General features: G+C 39.8%; 1 protein-coding gene across 1 annotated transcript in view; it reads right to left on the bottom strand.

Annotated features, from left to right (window-relative positions):
• Positions 1 to 3,122: 3,122 nt before the first annotated feature.
• The window catches only part of sorcs3a (sortilin related VPS10 domain containing receptor 3a), a 288,360-nt gene continuing 270,649 nt past the window's right edge, over positions 3,123 to 20,833 (bottom strand). Inside the window, exons 23-27 of the mRNA XM_087842211.1 lie at positions 16,860 to 16,991; positions 16,668 to 16,767; positions 11,638 to 11,743; positions 10,093 to 10,253; positions 3,123 to 6,741 (exon numbers count right to left, since the gene is read on the bottom strand). Coding sequence (XP_087698337.1) covers positions 6,683 to 6,741; positions 10,093 to 10,253; positions 11,638 to 11,743; positions 16,668 to 16,767; positions 16,860 to 16,991 — 558 coding nt within the window. The 3' untranslated portion in view covers positions 3,123 to 6,682. The remainder of the gene's footprint in view (positions 6,742 to 10,092; positions 10,254 to 11,637; positions 11,744 to 16,667; positions 16,768 to 16,859; positions 16,992 to 20,833) is intronic.

A 20,833-nucleotide genomic window follows, 5' to 3' on the forward strand; every position in this document is an offset into this window, starting at 1 on the left:
ACCACAGCAGCTTGATACAGACATCAATAATTGTTTGCAGAATATCATCTGTTGATAAAAATGTCATCATCAGCAGCAGTTATGGTGTTCAAAACTTACCCCTCATAAACATACTTTACAATAAAGATCAGCGTGACTTTCCACCCGTAAACCTTCCACACTGTATCCTGACTGAATACAGGCAGGCGTTCATAATCGGCACTAGAAAGAGACGCCAATAGATTCATTTAAGAAAGTTAGGGGGGAAAATTGTTGAACTTCTTTAAGTTAAAGAAGGTTTTTAATTCATCATTTCTTTGAAAATCTAAATAAAATAGATGAATAGTTCATTTCTGGAAGGATAAAACTTTCTGGACAAACTGGTCCCAGAAAGCTCTTGTTCTTGTGTTGATGATAAAACTAAAGCAAGCTTAGATTCATTCATAAATATAACATTAGACTACTCACTTAGAAATAGATGTAGGTTAACACTATTTAAAATCTGCTCTGACTGGATTCATTTTATTAGGATTTAAAATATAATTCTAGTTTGTTCTAACCTTGTATAGATCCCATTAATGTGGCCAGCATGCTTTCTGTTGCAGAGAATTAGGGAAACGAGTAGTGGCACAAAAATAATTTCTTGGGCAGCTCGGGCTGTGAACCTTTTAATAATCACCAAACAAAAAGCAACACATCCGTCCTTTGCTAATGCACGGAGTGGGGCCATCTGGCTACTCTAGCTGTCAGGGCCATTAATAATTCTTTGTTCTTATTTTAAGATTCAGATTTATATTAGGAAAAAAAGTTCTGTTTTTCACATCACCACCAGTGGAAAGAAAATATTGAATAAACTGATAAATTTATTCCACAGCAGTCTTTCCATGTGTGAATCAGAAACACAAAATTTGGTTAAGGAAGTTTGAAGGCTGCAGTTTTAACTCTCTGAATCATTAAAAATGTTCAAGCAATTTTAAATGAGGATTTCTTAATTATGGAACAGAACCTGAAGTTCCACACAGAAAACCCAAAAGCTCACTGTAATTAAATAGATTAAACTCTGTAAACTTAATATATTTTTAAGTGTTTTTAGATTTTTTTTTTAGTTAATTCAAATAATTATTTTTGATTAACTTGTTTTGTGGATTAAATAAGCATCGCTTGAAAGAAAAGCTCAGTGTAGTAATTACTCTTGTTTTACTGTCTGACATAAGCAGGTTTAGAAATTAGTGAGGCTCATAAATGTTTCTCTTACTGCAACATAAGGTGTAGCATCTGTGCTCCAATGTCCAACAGAAAAGTCTACACTTTTCAGCAGACACGGTCCTATAATACACTCGTTTACACTAAAAAACCCATAAAACTGTAAAGGGCTTTATTTTGTGCGGGACCAACTGTGTGGAAATATGCAATATGTGTGTTAAGTGTATAAAAATGAAATGTATAGAACAAAATAACTAAAAAATGATTCTTTCACTTGAAATTTAAATAGCATGCGGGGAAAAACGTACTTCTTCAGTGGCTCTTCCCCTGTTGTGCCTCTGATTCACTACTAGTGCCCAAATCAATGAGTCATGTTTTAACCGAACCCCTTAAAAATTTCAATTCAATTTTATTTCTACAGCGCCAAATCACATCAACAGTCACCTCAAGGTACTTTATATTGTGAGGTAGACCCTACAATAATCCATACAGAGAAAAACCCAACAATCATATGACCCCCTATGACCAACCACTTTGGCGACAGTGGGAAGGAAAAACTCCCTTTTAACAGGAAGAAACCTCCGACAGAACCAGGCTCAGGGAGGGGCGGGGCCTAAAGACATGCTGTTTACAGACTGAAATGCCTCTTTATTTGTTTAGTGTTTTTGAACTATGATGGGTTTAGAAAAATATAAATGGACTGGTAATTATAGAGTGCTTTCCTACTCAGGTGATGAGTCAAAGGGCCTTTTGAGTTGTCAGCGTAAAATAACCATTGCTGTAGTTTTCCCTCACCACCATATTAGCTTAAAACATTATAAAGAGCAATTTAATGTCTGACTGACACAAACTATCAGGGAAGAGTCAAAAGTGATACAATGGCACAAATGATTACAAAAACAGTTTGAAGATGATCGACTTCTAAACGCTTGTTGACTCTCAAGCTTAAGATCTGAACAAATACAACCAGTTAATTTGAATTTGAATTGGATTTCAACTGAGCTTGGTTCTGTGGGTTGTTTTTAAAAAACCTAAAAGGGTAAGGGAAGGGCTGTGACTTCCCTTAGAATTCCCATTTAGAGTGTCACATATTGATTTGTGCCAATTTTCACTATCTTGATACAGGTCCAGACCTCGGTGAGAGCTAAAGCTATGATTAGAAGGTCTGGTGAGGTTTAATGGACGATGGCAACATAAGCAAAGGTAAAATTTAAAAAAAGTTCAATAAAATGTTTTGTAAGTTTCTGGTTTCTGTTTTATTTCCAATCATGTAGCAAACAGGCTATGTGACTTCCTGTTTTGATTGTCACTGACAATGCAGAATTAAAATGAACTTCCTGTGTTAGGGGTAAATAAAAGAGAAGCCCTATGAACCAAAAATATTTTGCTTTTGGAATCTAATGGCACATTTCCGGTTTCATCACACTATTTCATCTGTCAGAGCATTTTACGAAGTTCATCAACGTGATTCTCAGGTTTTAGGGGTTCTGTTAAATATTTGGATTTCCAGCAGTTCTACTTTGGCTCAGCTTTTTGGAGTTTGTTCAGCCACTGTTGCACATCTACATATGCAATAGAGGCATGCAGTAAAACCTGATTACATTTAAAGTGTTTTTCATTGCATCCATCTTTTTTATTACTGCAGACAATGTGCTCGAGCTGTTCTCTGTGCATTTTTCCTCACTGTATCAGTGTGTTTATTCCATTAGTTTGACAGACTGTGAGAGCTGACACCGTGCCGTGACGGTTTGGTGACACTGACCGCGGTTGCAGGCCAGACACAAGGCCAACAACACTGCCGGTGCTTTTCCGACCTCGCTTTGTGCTTCTGCACCGGAGGTTGGTTGAGTCATCAGGCAAACGGTGTAATGCTCAGCGAACATCATTTTCTTTGCACCCTTGGGTTCACAAGAAATTCATCATCCAGAGAATGAACGCACTGATGTACAAAAATACATTTATTTGAAACAATTTCAAAATGACAGTTTCTTTACCGTAGAAATATCGAAATCAAGATGAAACAGAACATTACTGATGATGCATGCATTGTAGATTTTTGTGCACTGAAGAACATTACAATGCTTTTGCCTTCTGAAAAATCACAAATGCAAAGAATCTCTTTTATGGTTCAAGTATGGATTTGTCTGGTGCTTACGGTATAATGTGGCATTTAAGATATCAGATGAGACAGAAGTTTCCAGTGATCAAAGTCCTTTCTTTTACTAGTTTCACTTCCAATGTGCTGGTGCAGATAAAGCACCACATTTTGAAGCATTTGTTCTTTTCTTTCTTTGCAAACTTTTATGGGCAGCCAGTGTACTATGTTCATTGTACATTCTTCACAATTTCAAAGGGTCCAAGAGAGAGAAAAACAACAGAAAACAAAGACAATATCCATGTGTAGTTAAGGATGGAGACACTTTTTGATTTCTCTTTTTCTGTCCCCCCTAATTCTGCTTTTCTAATAAGAATCAGAACAAAGTGCCACCATCAAAGCCTTTACCCAAACAAAATCCAGCCAAGCAAACAATCCTTTGCTTATGGCATGTGTTGAATACAACAAAGCTCTAGAACAATCTTTGTTCAATGTGTGTTCTGTCTGTATTAACAAGGCTTCGCTTGGCTGTTTGGTTTGAGATGAGAGCACTCTGTTGCAGGTAATGCATATGTGATGTGACAGCCTATATCTTTTTGCAGCCTTTCGCTTCTCCTGGAACTGCTGTTTGCTTGAGCTGAGCTCTGCAGGAAACCTCTGCATGTGGCACCCTCCCCTGAGCCGTCCAGCTTTCTCTCATTATCAACAATGCTTGATACTGGGAGAGCAACGGGAGTCAAGTCGAGGCCACTTGGCTTTTGCAGGCCTGGAGAATGCAGAGCTGGGGGAAGTTGCATGCTGGGAGGACGGTGTTTTCTCTTCAAACTAGATGCAAAGCAGTGACTGGAGCGTTGGTTTGTGAATGGAGGCTAATGGCAGCCAGGGGAGCTCTGTGTTTATTTAATGAATCCACAGTGTACAAACAAACTGTTCCAGGCACAGTTGAAGACAATGTTCTGGTTTTGTCACATTGTTAGAATAGCAGTAGTTGCACATTTTGAGTGGTGTAAAAATTGTGCCACAATGAGCACCAAAGATGCTGGTAACACACTCTGTAGAACATGGACTGATTAGCTTATCGAATCCTAATGAACAGCAATAGAACTTTGTAGGCTTAAAGTTGGGTTTGATAGCATACATGGAAAAAAATATATGTGAAGTTGAAGCTATGACAACTGAAAATAATGGGAGAACATGATATTAAAATCCAAAAACTGTGAGCTAATAAGTGATTTACCTTTTCACATTGTACACATTACTTTAAACCATCTTGGAGGCCCAGGTGTGTCCTGGCACTGAACACAGCATCGAGTTACTGCGATTAAAATGAATGTAGGACTCTTTCACTTCAATCATGCTGCATCAGATTTGCAGTTCAGAACTTTCTTTTAACAAGTTCAGTAACATCGATGTGACTCATTGCTATAAGGCTGTTATATATACACTAATTTAATTTACAAGCAAATTTTACAGTTTACCAGTCTTACTCTGGTCTGGTTATGTGCACAGACAGGTTTCCTGTATCTCAAAGTTCTCATGTCCAAAAAAGAGTCTAGGCAGAGAAAATTTCATTGACTTAATTAAACTACTTATTACCACCATATATGTTTTGTCATCATTAGTTGGCATCACCATGTTGATTATGCTGCTCTTCACACAGCAGTCCTTTGAAGAGAATGAAGACCCAATTTGAAATGTATAACACCATTCATTCCTAGTATTTTATCATAACCAAGTCCTGATTTAAACCCATGTCAACCACTCGGTGGTGTTAGTGGATAAATCAAGGACTTGTCGTATGAAGTTACCCACTGGGCACCATAACTGTTTTAGAACAATACATCCTATTACTGTTGAATCTGGACCAATGAGGTGGATTGGCCAAATGAGCGGCCAGCACCACCATGACTGAAAAGAATTGCAGGACATTACAAATAATAATATTGGCATGAGCTCCATTGGAAACTGCCACAAACCAAAGAAGAAGCAGAAACCACAACCCAACTGTAAGCCTACTTAAAATAAACACCATGTTTTTCCCCAACGAGTTGAAATTGTGAATTTGATCACTGGTCACCACAATAGATACATTTTTTCCAAAGTGATTCAACATTAGTATCGAAGCCAAATCTGAACGGTGAGAGCCACACACTCACTTGCAAATAGAACCGGACTGATATGGGACGTTTAAGGCCAATACCGCTACAGATATTTGGTGATTCAAACATGGGATATACAGATTTCCCTAACATTTGTAGTTATTTACGAGCTCGCACTCTGCCCGACTTTGCTCGGACCAGCTGGTTATTGTTTTTGTGGTTCCCAGCAGGGAACCTGCAGAGTGCCCTCTGGTGGACAAACGTCATAACAACAGCACGTCTGAAGGATGTTTCTCTTGTTTCGTAGCTTTTAAACTTCATTTATCGGCTGTTGTTAATGCCAATATCGATAGATCGATAAATAGCCAGCATTGGCCGACCAACAAATGAGTCGGGCTCTAGTTGCAAATGTTTGGTTCAGAGAGTTTAATGACAGTTAAAAGTATTTGATTATCTATTGTATATCTGTACTGAAAATGCAAATATCCTGAAAATGATCCTTTTAACTTTATTTTCAGAGAACACGAGGGACATCCGCACTATGCCGATACTCTACCTGCATCAACAGATAAATCCTTTCTATCAGGTTCATTTCAGCCAACACTCGACTGAAGAAAATGAGAGCAAAACAGAATCAGCAGAATCAACTGGGGTCTTTTGACACATGATTAGAAAATAACTATTTACAACACTTGCTTATCTACAACACAGAAATTGTGTCCTCAGAAAGAACATGCACAAGTCAAGGACCTTAGCAAAGGAAATCGGTTTCTTTAAGTAATGTTTGACTTTTTAAACACACTTTCAGAAAAAAAAGACCATCGTCAGATCTTCTGTTGCTGCCATGGTACTCAGACTACGAGCATGTAGAAAGTAATAATATATACATTTAACAGAACAGATGACAGTATTGTACATTTCAATAATATTCCCTGTTTGATTGAAGACTCGACATTATAGTCTATATATAGGCAGAAATGATTTTCAAAGCAAACGCCTTAAGAAATGTACATAACTTTTGATAGATTTCCACGAAAGATATTTCACTTTGCAAATGAATGCTGCTATGTAGCTTATACATCCACAAAACTGAATAAGTTTTGTCAGTAATTACAATGATCTCATTGAGTAAATTGACATTAACTGCATGGATGTTGTTGAATGAGACATCCATGCAAGTCTGTATAAATGAGGTCCCTTAGAAAACTATTAACATCAGTTGTGTTGAGAATTACAAAACAAAAAAAAAGATAACCCCCGACACTGAAATACTTTGCTCTGTACATGAAGCGCTGCTCCCCCAGTTTTACACACTAGTACAGTTTGGAATCTCCCTTGTGCTCTCGCAGGCGTTTCCGACTCCCCCTGAGTATAAATAAAGGAAATGAAAGAGGGGGAAAAAAGCCAAGAACAAAGACGGTTAATTCAGAGCTTTAATGACTATAAAACAAATAGCTTCTTTGACATTGACTCCTTGTACTTAATTTCCATTCAAAGGCTCTGAAGCTATTAAAAAGCGTTGGAATTTGAAATTGACCCATTATGAAAAATATGCCAGCTTTTGTTATGATATGTTTGGTCCAATTAATTGGAACATGCTCGGCGAGGAAGTTTAGAACCAAATATCGAAAGTCTGGACGTCTACTCCATTTTTGTTGGGCGATTGTGGCTCAAGAGTTGGGAGTTCGCCTTGTAATCGGAAGATTGCCGGTTCGAGCCCCGGCTTGGACAGTCTCGGTCGTTGTGTCCTTGGGCAAGACACTTCACCCGTTGCCTACTGGTGGTGGTCAGAGGGCCCGGTGGCGCCAGTGTCCGGCAGCCTCGCCTCTGTCAGTGCGCCCCAGGGTGGCTGTGGCTACACTATAGCTGCCATCACCAGTGTGTGAATGGGTGGATGACTGGATGTGTAAAGTGCTTTGGGGTCCTTAGGGACCAGAAAAGCGCTATACAAATACAGGCCATTTACGTGAGACTCTGGCATATAGCACAAATCAATCACCAACTTCAAGGATGTCTGCAGAAATGTGCAAATAAAAAGTTTATTCGCTGTGAAATACATTTCGTTAAATATCCTTGTCTTTAATCCCTACCTGTGATGGCAGGCAGGAATGATTTGATACACTTTCTGTTGCACTAAATGCATGTAGAGCTGAGCACCTGCTCGAATTTGACCTAAGACTCCTCATGAATGCATGCATTTTTAATTTCTCTTTGCTATTTGGGCTGATTGGGACCTGATGAATGTAAAAACTTTATTTTTATTTTTTACCTGAGTTTTGTTTCTGAGAGAAATGAGATCCACATAGGAGGACATCTGCTTTAAATTTTGATTAAACAGTGGCAGTATAATGTCCTAAGTGGATATCAGGCCCATCGGCAGCCACATGGTACCTTTAATTTAAGAGAAAAACAACAACGTAGCATTGTTGCTTCAAACGTGGAATCAGATGGTATATAGTCATTTGATTAGTGTTTCGTAAATATGTTGTTTTACAAAGTTTAACTCTTTTTGTTACACTTTACTGTGCGTCCCCGTCCACTGACTCGAGGTGCTACATGGTTTATGGAGAAACTGAAAGTACTCTTGTGCAGGAATACAGATCATATGTAGAAAAAAAGTAGCAATCAGACATTGACCTGGATAAAAATATTCTGCTGAAATGAAGCAGGACACTCACAGCCTCGCTGCTTGAGGGTTTCACTAATGTGTGAGTTTCCATTCTAGACAGCTCCTCTGAATTTCAGCACACAGGTCAGAAGCAGTCAGCTCTCCAAAACTGTGAAAGTGCAGCAACTTAATCTGTCTTTTAAACTATCTCAGAGCCCAATCAATCCTGGGACTGCAGCTGCCAGAAGTGGTGAATTTCTACTGGTTACAATAGAAAATCCACTCTGTTATATACAGTCAGTGGGCAGCAATTAGCTTATCAAACCTATTGTTTTTTATCATGAAATGAAATATGAATAAATTGAAGTCAAACTGTGAGTGAATGAGGAATGATTAGGCCACTCCCTCTGTGTTTGATGGAGTCCTGCAGCCACATGCTAAACATGTTGGTTTTATTATTTAGTCATTATTCCCAGTACTGTGGGTGTCACTGGAATCTTTCCTTACCCTCTAAAACCCTTTCAGGGGGTTTGTCTACTCTAAGGATTTGCTCCTCTGTGAATAATTCAAAAATGGTAAAAAGGAGATTCATTTGCTGGATTTCTGTTTAAAAGACGATTCAGATTCAGTATGTAAAGTATCCCCAGGAGGTGATTCTACGCACAGTTATTCTACACATTATCATGTTGACTTTTGCTATAAAGCCATCGACAAAAGAAAGTTTGTCCCTGAAATTCCGCCTTTACATGCCCCGGCATGTTTCGGCATGTCTGAAACCTCGGTATAGGGAATATCTGAGTTTCCAAACAGTGGACGGTGCACATTTTACATGTCCTAAAATACAATGTAGCAGTGACACAGACCTTGCTGGACCATACGGAGCCCCGCAGGGGACATGGGAGAAAAAAAATTAAGCGAGATCTCGCAAAACAAACTCGGGATCTCGCAAAACTTTTGCGAGATCTCGCAAAAGTTTTAGCCGCATTCTTCCCGTTAGCTTGAAGCTAACGGGAGGTCGAGACCTACTACAGCCGGGAGGAACACCGCTTTCCCGGCACATCGTGCCTCGACCTCCCAGTCGGCTTCGAGCCAGCGTCCGAAGAATGCGGCTAAAACGTTTGCGAGATCTCGCAAAACTTTTGCGAGATCTCGCAAAAGTCTGTCTTAAATTTTTTTTTCTCCCATGTCCCCTGCGGGGCTCCGTAGGACCACGATAAGGTCACTGAGATCCAGTTTTCATTGTGCTGCATGTATTATATTTTTGAAAATGTCTTAATCATGACTTGAAGAACAGGCTCAAGGCCCACCTTTTTAATTTAGCTTTCACCTAACGTTTATTTATTTCATGCTTATTTATTCTATCCTGTTATTCTATTTATTAATTTAGGTTTTACCTAATATTTATTGATTTTATTATTATTCATTTTTTATCTTCTTACTCTATTCATATTTATACTGTATCCCGTTCTTATTTATTTTATCTTTTTACCCTGTATATATCCTATTGTGTCATATCTCCAGTGTTTCCTCGGAGGGCGCTCTCTGCACCGGGGCTGTGATCGACCGTGGCTGCTGGGGCTCTGGGGGTCCTCTCAGCCTGGCTGGGGGGCTTCTTTGCCTCCCTCCTGCTGTGTGCCCAGCCTGGAGGCTCCCTGTGATAGTGTTTCCTCTACTTTACTCTTTAAGTGCGTGTGTGTATTCATGATCGTTTATGTTAATGAGAGTGTGGGGAGTGAGTTGGAGGGCGGGGCGGGGTGGGCTGCTTTTAACCATGTAACCATGTGCTTTATAAATAAAGATTGATTTGTCGCAAAGACACATAGTGCTGATATTCACACAGATGAGATTATGCAGTATATAGTGCATCGCATACATTCATATGTATATGGATGCTTTCTATTTGTCTCTGGATATCTAAATGCCTTTAAAGTGTTAGTGTTAAATCACCTTTGTGGCCATTTCCTGTTCATGGATTTTCTCTTGTTTCTACAGCAGGTGAATAGAATAACCCACCAACACCATAACTACTACTTAAGGTGGCAGTAACGCGTCTAGAACCCAAAAAATATTGAAGTGTATTTGCTTGAAACGTCTCAGCAGGTACTTACTTTTGACCCTGGCATCCAGCTCCTTCTCCATGAGTTCTTTGGATGTGGAGAACTCACTCAGAGTAATTTTCGGCGTGCTGTCGCCTTGGCCGACCGAGCCGATCATCTCTTGCTCTTTCTCCTGGTTAACCTCAGCGTATATGTTGATCCAAGGTATTTTTCTGAGGATTTACAGAAGACGAGATCAGCAAACGTTCGATAACCATCTCACGTGCAGGCGAGGTGTTTGTGCATGCACACAGTGGGGTTGTTGTGTTTCTAAGGCTATGTAACCGCAGTCCCAAGTTTACATTCATTAGTAAATTACAACCGAGAACACGACTTTATGAATAAATTATTTGATATTGCAGCCTCATCTCCATCTCTGCCCGCCTGACTATCTTCATCAGACTCTGCTCTCACCGAGTTCGTCCTGATCTTTATTACTCGCTTCCCTGCAGGTTTCTTTTTTCTCTCAGGCCAGTTAACTTCAGCAGGTGCGGCAAATAAAGGTCAGCATAACTATAACATCTGTAACAGAATTCATCAGATAAAAGGAGAAAACAACTCTGGTCTTAGTTTTGGTTAACCTTTAAATAATCAATATTTCGATGCTATATAGTTTCGCTGGTTATTTCATTCCCTGTAGCTTTGAAGTTCACTGACAGCTGACATCTTCAAAGGTAGTTTTTTCTTACATAATATGAATCAATGGGCACACCTTTAATTTAATTATAACTGGTTTGATTATCCAGTTTGTCTTTATTGACTCTTTTGCACAGAGTAAGCTTTGGGATGAATGAGTTTGAACCGTCTGTTGTCTCTCTGCTTCCAGCTGTGATGTTTTGGCAGGATCAACATTTTTTAGAAAAATGAAAATGATTTTTCTTTCGAGTTAAAAATGCGTGTTTTTAAGAAGTCTGACAGACTGTTGCACTGAGCTACTTTTTCAAAGACGATTCTGTTTCCTGTTGCTGACAAACTGTAAACTTGCCTTGACTGTAATTACACTCGAGTGCCTAATTTATAGACAAATTACAGTAACACTGGTTTCTTTTCTCATCTGCATTTATGCTGCCTAATATAGATCTTTATTTAGACATTATCCAATTTATTTGCAATTACTATACATTTGGGTTATTAATTGCTCTGTTTTGTCAACTGTAAGATTTCTTGAAAAATGCGTCCTCTTTAGACTAATGGGAAAAACTTCATATCCATAATTAATGACAGCTTTTCCATTTCCCTCAGACCTTTCAAAAGAATAATTTTGAGTATGAATAATTTATTCAGCAAATAAGATCCAAGGCAGAGAAGCTGCATATTAAACCGTTTACTGCTCATTTTCTCTGGATTTTGTGACTGATTGCTGCACACGCCTCATGCACTGGAATCTCACAAGTATGAGTGACGACTCCAGAGTGATCTATCAATTGAAAATACCAAATATGACTATAATAGATTGGTCTAGACAGGGCTCGTCTGCTACCATCAATAATGAAGAACAGAGTAATAGCTATATAGTCGGGCCCTACAGCAGGTGGAAGTAATCAGAAAGATGTGCACCTCTTGAATTTGTAGATGAGAAACACCGCAAGGCCAAGAAACACAACTGACAGGAGCATGAGCATCGCTGAGCTGCTGTGTCTGGGGCTCGAGTCCACTAAAGGCGCTGTGGGAGCAGGAAGGTGCAAAGAGATAAATAATAAAAACAACATAACGTTAATCAACAGTTGACAAATGAGACAGAATAGAAATAATTTGATTCATTAAAACCAACAACAGACAAAAGCACAGTTTTATAGTATAAGTCAACCAGATGTGGCTAAATGCTAATGCTAATACTAGGTTGTAAACAAGAACAAATGTTTGTATGAATGCATAAATGATCTCAGTTCATCAACATCTTGAGCAGTTTCATCATAAAGACGCCAGATTTGAAAAAGTAAAGAACTTCTGAGGTTTCAAAGTTTGAAAGTTCAGTCAAAAGCGTTTTCCTCATTTCCTGTATTAACAATATTTTCTTTTATTAAACTATAAGTATAAGATCTTTAAATAATTGGTACTGGCAGTCAACATATCAGCAAGAATTCACTTTTTTTAAACTAATGTTTCCTCCATGTGGATGAACAGCTACAAAGATTACAGTACACATGAGCTCTGGCTAACGATGGCTAACTAAGGCTACGTCCACACGTACCCGGGTATTTTCGAAAACGCAGATTTTTCTATGCGTTTGCGCCTTTCGTCCACACGTAAACGGCGTTTTCGGTCACTGAAAACGGAGATTTTTAAAAACTACGGCCAGGGTGGATATTTTTGAAAACTCAGTTTTTGCATTTACGTGTGGACGAGAAAAACGGAGAAAAAACAGCGTCAAAGGTGTGCGCCTTTTTTGACGTCACACTGTGCGCCACGTTATTGTTTCGGTGAAATGAATTTCTACAATACTGTTACTGTTACTTGTACTCTCTGCAGTGTTTAAATGCTTACATATACACACACAGTTACTGTCCCTCCACACATACGACTCAGTTCTGCTTCTATGCCCCATCTTTGTTTACTATTTCCCACCGAGGCTTCTAGACTTCTGATTGGCCAACATTTCTGCACGGTTAGGAATATAGCGCCACCTGCTGCTTTGGCATGTTCCTAGCAGCGTTTTCCTTCATTTCTGCCTTTACGTGTGGACGGGATTATTTTTTAAAACGAAAATGGAAAATCTCCGTTTTCAAAAATACCCGTGTACGTGTGGACGTAGCCTAAATCTCTGACCTGGGAGGTTACGTCAGACGTGTTGAAAGTGGAGTTATTTATTTTATTTGTTGTTATATGTTGTTATTGCTGCTATTTTCCCCAACACAACTACACATTATCTTAATAAGACAGTTAGAAGAAGTGCTTTGTTTTCTTCAGACTCTAGAATTTAAACTCAGAAGTTATAGTTAAGTTTGTGCTGTTCTTATGACTGCAAGTCCATAACTGACAAACACTTGATAATCATTTGATGGAACCGGTACAGTTTCATGCTGATCGGAGCTCTAATGTGTGTTTACCTACAAAGATGTAAACTGAGGTGAGTTAAAAATATTTCAACTGTTGTAGAAAAAAAAGTACTTTACTTTGTGCCATAAAGAGTAGCGGCTGAGTTTCTCCCTGAGACTGAATTGTCCTGATGTCAGGGACAATCAGGAGTGGACGACAAACTTATCATGGCAGTCTGTGGGAGCTCGAGCTGTAAGAACCCACTTTGACACAGAGGCAGAAAGAATGGAGGTGGATCGAACGCCAGGAGATACTGCTCGCTCACTGCCTGATGACCAGTGAGGATATCCTGGGTCCAATTATAATTGACTGTAATTAATAGACAATTATGGGTACGAGTATTAATAGCTATAATTAATAAAATGGATTCCACGTTGTGCTTATTGTGACTTCAATCAAGGAACTGGTCTTTATAGAAATGTGCATCCTCACTTCTATGCAACTGGAAGCCTTTTAAAGCCTGCAGGTTTCACTCACTCCTGAAATGCATGGAAGTCCATAAAGTAGGAAAGATCACAGGACCTCCGGGGAATGTATTATAATGTGTGTATATCTTCCTGAGAACCGAGGAAGAAAAGAATCTTCCCATTGAACTTTTTTTCAATTTCCTGCCTCTTCCTGTTGCTAACACCCAGACACATGAGATACCAATGGAAAGTCCAGGATTTCCTCTATTCAGTGCATCAGGACTTAGTCAAAAGATATAGAGCAAAAACAAATGTCCATTTCAGAGGACATAAATGGATGGGCTGGTTCTCGGGAGGATATAATGCTAGATTCTAGCTATTGGTTGGCTGTTACAGCGAGATTTTCTGGGTTTCCAAAAATACTACAGTGACTTTATTCTGCATGAGTAACAATGCAAAGTTTTGTCAGAATGGAAAAAATGAACGAGACTCTCACTTCTGAAAATAGATACACCTGAAATAGCTGCTGGCACTGTGGTAGCACCTACAGGGAGAGTACCTTGAAAAAGTATGTGCAACAAGGAAAACAGGCACCTCTTCAAAAGCAAAGAGTAGTCACATCATTATTGATTTATCTTTTTCTCTGCTTCTAGTTTGAATGAAGCGAACCTTTAAAAATCCTGCAGGTCACCGGGGTTTGGGTTGGGCTACATATCAGACCTGGAAGATGTTACCTTACAATAATTGATTTTTCCACAACATCATTTCCAGTGTTGGTCAAGTTACTTGAAAAAAGTAATCAGTAACTAATTACTGATTACTTCCCCAAAAAAAGTAATCCAGTTACTTTACTGATGACTTATTTTCATAAGTAATTAATTACTTAGATACTTAGTTACTTTTAAAAAACACGATTTACAACCTGAATAGGTGATAAAGTGATAGATCTTTCAGCCCAATTCTACTTTTTCTGCATAATCATCATACAAAATGTAATCAAATGGAAAGGTCTCTTTTTTTAACTTGTTTTATTAGTTTTAATCTTTTAACTTTATGCATCAAGGAAAAATTTAATTATATGCAACATTCTCTGACTGGAAGAAATTAGTTTAACATTTAAACCTATTTTCTGCACATTCCAGCACATAAAATAAAATATTTTTTGTGTTTACACTCAGTCTTTCAAATAGATGCAAGTAAAACACAGCAGAAAATAAATAAAGTCAAAGACTAGCGGTCCTGTTGCTCTATTTTCACCTGTAAAGCAGGAGCGGGGCAGGCGGAGGGTTACCCTGGTGCAGGTGTGCAGCGGTCAGTGGAAGAATCCGCCAGTTTCTCTGTGAGTTTCCCATTACGTCGTAGCTACTCGGTACTTGTTTGGAAGTTTAGGGGTTTTTTTCGCTGTAAAAAGAAGTTTTCTTCCCACGCACAACGGACACTAATGTTTTTGTCACTTTTTATGGAATCAAACTCAAAGTAAGGTCAGTACTTCCACGCTTTAAACGCTGCACGCTCATACTCTCTCTGCACTCGATATATGATCCATTGTTGATCTGCACACAGCTGTTATCACGAACGTCGCACTCGCTTACGTCACTGTCATGAGACATTCTCGCAAAAAAACTCACGGTTTTAGTAACGCAGTAACACAGCGTTCCTACGGGAAAGTAACGGTAATCTAATTACCGTTTTTGCAATAGTAATCCCTTACTTTACTCGTTACTTGAAAAAAGTAATCGGATTACAGTAACGCGTTACTGCCAATCTCTGATCATTTCTGATAGAAACCTTTGCGTCAGATGTTCCAAACATGTGTAAATTCTATAAAAAGGATCCTGGGCGTGTTGCCTGTTAGATGTTAAAGGGTCAAAAACGTATTTTCTTTATACTTGTACCCCGTACACTGTAGTATACTGTATATCCAGAACAATAATGACATCCCAGATTATATTTTTATCTTTAAGATATGAAACACTGTAAGGTGTTGTAGCGTGAAATTACACTTTCTGCTGATGGGCAAAACAAACTGACAGTAGCAGGAAATCCAAAGATTTCAGGTGAATGTAAAACAGTTAAATGCGCCAACATTCATTCAAAAAAGTACCGAACCAAACAAGAGTTCAGTGTGATTAATATCACATAAGGCACAAACCTTAAATTTCTCCCATTATTTTGAAGAGTGCATTAACGTCCGTCGCTGAAGAAAAAGCCCGATGCTTTTCTGTGACGGGTTTAGCGCTACGTGAGGCATCAGCTAAGAGATACGTGCCGGTGACCTTTCTCAAGCAGCTCGAAGGCTTTTTAGACCTTTTCTTGGGAGGTGAAATATAAAGAGGGATCCAGCTGGGTACACCTTCAATGTCATTAGAGTGCAGCGCGCCACAAAACGTCACAGAGCAGTACATGCCAGGCTGTTAATACCTATCGCTTTGAGCTGCAGACAACTCATGGCTGTGTGCCTCCAGAGACTGTGCGCCTAATGAAACCAGCCAAGCAGTGAATATAAGGTAAGACCTGTCCAGCAGCGGGACACAGGAGCTGCTGAGCAGTACCGAGCTCCAAACCAATAAAAAAGTAGAGCTTTCCAGTCTAGCCATGTTATTTACAATTACCGTGTCTCCGTGAATCAGCGCTGATTTGACACGAGTGCTTTTTCTTTTGTCACGAGAGCATTTGAGGGTCTCTAACGTCAACCAGCCTTCACTGCTGATGACTTCTTGAATGATTCCAAATTCTGCCCTGAAATTGTACAGTGTTCTTTCTCAAGGACTAAATAATCAACATAATTATACTCAGTGTAACAATTTTGTGGTTGGATGGCTGTAAAAGAAATAGAACAGATGTTCAGCTTTTGATGGCGGGCATAAAAGACCCCTCTTCTCAAGGAGCTCCACTTAAAACCGAACCCCTCCCGTCCTCGTCTGTGTTCTTTCGCCTGGGATAGACGGGGTCTGACAGGAATTTTAATTGGTGGACCAAAGAAAAATTCTTGTTGTCAAAACACAGTTATTACACTTCTGTTTCTCTGCACATGAAAATGACAAATGGAACATGCAGGCCATAATTACATTACCCCCAGAAGTTAATATCGTAGATGACGACTTGATGGCAAAATTAAAAGCTATGACAGCAAATGTTTCTTACCCAGTGTTAACTGTGTGTTGTAAACGATCACCCTCACGCCGGGCTTCAGCTCGAACTCCACCAGGTTTTGGTTCAGTGCACTTACAATTGTGTCAGAAGCCTGTTAAAGTACACAACAAGGCACCGTTTTGTACGCACAATAATCAAGTTGGAGGAATTTGAACTCCTCGTGAATTTCAGAGACACCCATACCCGCTCTAGCGCTTCCTCACTCTTTTTCTTGCCCTCTGATTGGTTCTTATAAGGCAACAGGAAGAGCTCAGCAGCTGTTGGCACTCCGGGGAACACCGCTACCAGGAGCTGCTCCTCTGGGAATTCGGCCACCTGTCACAAGATAGAAATATGTTTTTATTTGCCAAAAAATAGCAAAAGCTTTACAGCATCATAAGGCTTAAAGTCATTGACGGGACTTCAAACGCAGTAGTTTTGTTTCCGGAGTCTCAGGGATACACACAAAGTGTCCTCTGCTGTATCTAAGAGGCCACAACGAGGAGCTTTTAACTGCTGGGTTAGTGTTACGGTTAGTTTCACTCACTATTCACAATATTCACCGTTCACTTTGAAACAGTGCATACAAATGTCGTGCTGGGGGATCTTGACCAAGTGGCCATATGAGACGAGCCAGGAGTGAAACAGGTTAAAGATCACAGTGAATATTTGGGTGGAGTATGTTTAAAAGCCATTATGAAGCAGCTTTGGAAGTGACCAAGGCTACGTCCACACGTACACGGGTATTTTTGAAAACGGAGATTTTCCGTTTTCGTTTTAAAAAATAATCCCGTCCACACGTAAAGGCAGAAATGAAGGAAAACGCTGCTAGGAACATGCCAAAGCAGCAGGTGGCGCTATATTCCTAACCGTGCAGAAATGTTGGCCAATCAGAAGTCTAGAAGCCTCGGTGGGAAAAAGTAAACAAAGATGGGGCATAGAAGCAGAACCGAGTCGTATGTGTGGAGGGACAGTAACTGTGTGTGTATCAGTGTTGCCAACTTAGCGACTTTGTCGCTATATTTAGCGAGTTTTCAGACCCCCTAGCGACTTTTTTTTCTAAAAAAAAGTCGCTAAAAAAAGACGTGAAAGCGCATATCGCTTTTACTCTCAACAAGCAGCGGGTGCTGTAACGCAGTCAGTTCTTCTTTTACTCTTATGCTGTTTTGTGGATCACAAGGTTTAAAACTACTTATAAACACACACACAAAGTAACTCCACCAGAGCGCCTATTTCGGGTCACTTTTGCCGGTCCAAGCCCGGGTAAAGGAGCAGGGTTGGAATTGTGACATTAAAAAACAATAATTGCTAAAATAAATGTAATTTGTAGTTCTAAATAAACTCTAAATGCATTTAGGACGTTTTTTACTCACTTTATGTCTCTTCCACGATGTTATTTCTCTCTCCAACAACATAGGTTACAATTACATTAGCATGACCAATTATGCAAAATAGGTGATGACGTCATTTAGCGACTTTTAGGACAACCAATAGCGATTTTCCTTACTGAGGAGTTGGCAACACTGGTGTGTATATGTAAGCATTTAAACACTGCAGAGAGTACAAGTAACAGTAACAGTATTGTAGAAATTCATTTCACCGAAACAATAACGTGGCGCACAGTGTGACGTCAAAAAAGGCGCACACCTTTGACGCTGCGTTTTCTCCGTTTTCCTCGTCCACACGTAAATGCAAAAACGGAGTTTTCAAAAATATCCACCCTGGCCGGAGTTTAAAAAAATCTCCGTTTTCAGTGACCGAAAACGCCGTTTACGTGTGGACGAAAGGTGCAAACACATAGAAAAATCTGCGTTTTCAAAAATACCCGGGTACGTGTGGACGTAGCCTAAGATTTACATGAGAATAGATGAACATAAACTACTTTCACATGGAAATGTTGGACACTTTGGGAGAAACTGGTTCAAAATGCAGGCTGTCTGTCATTTTGAGAGACAGGGTTACAGAAAATTCATATATAATTAACAATATACAGAATAGACTATGCATGAAGAGAAAAGATAGCCAGAGGCACCAACTGTGTCATCACTTTGTATGCAAACTCCATCATAACAGTGCAGTCCCTGTTAAGGCTGCAGCTGTGGAGCCTCAACAGGGAAATGTGAACTCAGCAGATGTGAACTGGGATCTTTCTTAAGTGTACTCCTACTGGATGAACCCTTTGTTCTGCTCTACACCCTCTATCACCCTCACAGTTTTAATCTGCCACAGTGATGGACAGCCTTTAGACTTTTCCATCATTTCCCATCAAGTAACAAAAGTCTGTCACCAGTGAAAAATTCAGCTCAACCTTTGGTTGTAACGTTGTCCGAAGTTGTTGAGTATGCAATAGGAGTTAGTCTTTGTCACCTGTATTCGCACTGATGTAACTACTCAGTTTAGAGGATGCAGAGCACGCTGACTCACTGTGAATTCACTAACCTGGTGAAATTGCCACAATTAACCGTCTGACAGTATTGGAGATCATGAAGACCATTACATTTCAGATTTAACTCAAGAAGATATGTCTTGGGTTGAGGGAATCTTAAAGTGAGACAATGCTAGCTTCATTCGGTGTGTGATTGCTGCATTCGCTCCCGCTGGGACAAACGCAGCTAGATTACAAAGAGCAGCAGTTACCAAGCAGCTCAGAATGACTACACACTGTAAGATAACACAAAAACATTTTATCTGCTGAACAGTTTCATTACAAGAAAACTCATCTGACTTTACACTGAAACGCTACATATTGCACATTTATGTCTATTGTCAGAAACTGCAGGATTGAGTGTAATGACCCATCAGAAGATTCCTTTGCAGTCTTAAGATGGAACTTAATTATGTGTTCAGTCTCCCACTAAGATATAATTACCTGCCTGTGAGTTTCTGCTCAAATTAACTGGTTGCATTTGTTCAGATCTTAAGCTTGAGAGTCAACAAGCGTTTAGATGTCGATCATCTTCAAACTGTTTTTGTAACTATTCGTGCCATTGTATCACTTTTGACTCTTCCCTTACAGTTTGTGTCAGTCAGACATTAAATTGCCCTGTATAATGTTTTAAGCTAATATGGTGGTGAGAGAAAACAGCAATGGTTATTTTACTCTGACAACTCAAAAAGCTCTTTGACTCATCACCTGAGTAGGAAAGCACTCTATAATTACCAGTCCATTTATATTTTTCTAAACCCATCATAGTTCAAAAACACAAATAAAGAGGCATCTCAGTCTGTAAACAGCATGTCTTTATCCTGTCTTCCTTCTCTCACCCAACCGGTCGCAGCAGATGGCCCCGCCCCTCCCTGAGCCTGGTTCTGCCGGAGGTTTCTTCCTGTTAAAAGGGAGTTTTTCCTTCCCACTGTCGCCAAAGTGCTTGCTCATAGGAGGTCATATGATTGTTGGGTTTTTCTCTGTATGTATTATTGTAGGGTCGACCTTACAATATAAAGCTCCTTTAGGCGACTGTTGTTGTGATTTGGCGCTGTGTAAATAAAACTGAATTGAATCAGAACAACATTAAAACCACTGACAGGTAAAGTAAATAGTTTTGTGGGGCGATCGTGGCTCAAGAGTTGGGAGTTCGCCTTGTAATTGGAAGGTTGCCGGTTCGAGCCCCGGCTTGGACAGTCTCGGTCGTTGTGTCCTTGGGCAAGACACTTCACCTACCGCCTACTGGTGTTGCCCAGAGGGGCCGATGGCGGCCTCGCTTCTGTCAGTCTGCCCCAGGGCAGCTGTGGCTACAACTGTAGCTGCCTCCACCAGTGTGTGAATGTGAGAGTGAAAGAATAGTGGAATTGTAAAGTGCTTTGAGTGGTCCCGAAAAGCGCTATATAAATGCAATCCATTATTTTGTGCATGTCAATACAATACATTGCTCTGTTGAGAAAATTGTGTCCTGACATGCCAAAACTGACGCCATATTCTCCCGTACCACCCAGCTACCCATCTAGATTCGTGCAGATTAAGCTCATTCCTCCAAATGGCAAAGACATTCCCAAACCACTGCAGTCGGTAAGCAACTGCAACCCTGCTACACTCAAAAACAAATCATCAGATCCAGTGCATTCTGGTGAAGTTTTCCATGCCAATAGATACGTTATCTACTGCCCAAGACAGCACAGCTCCCAGGATTACAGTGACACAGAAACACGGATTTGGCATCTGGTTAGGATACCTCCTCGGC

The sequence above is a fragment of the Neolamprologus brichardi genome, chromosome 6 (genome assembly GCF_056152115.1).
Source record: "Neolamprologus brichardi isolate AB-2024 chromosome 6, ASM5615211v1, whole genome shotgun sequence".
Taxonomy (NCBI): Eukaryota; Metazoa; Chordata; class Actinopteri; order Cichliformes; family Cichlidae; genus Neolamprologus; species Neolamprologus brichardi.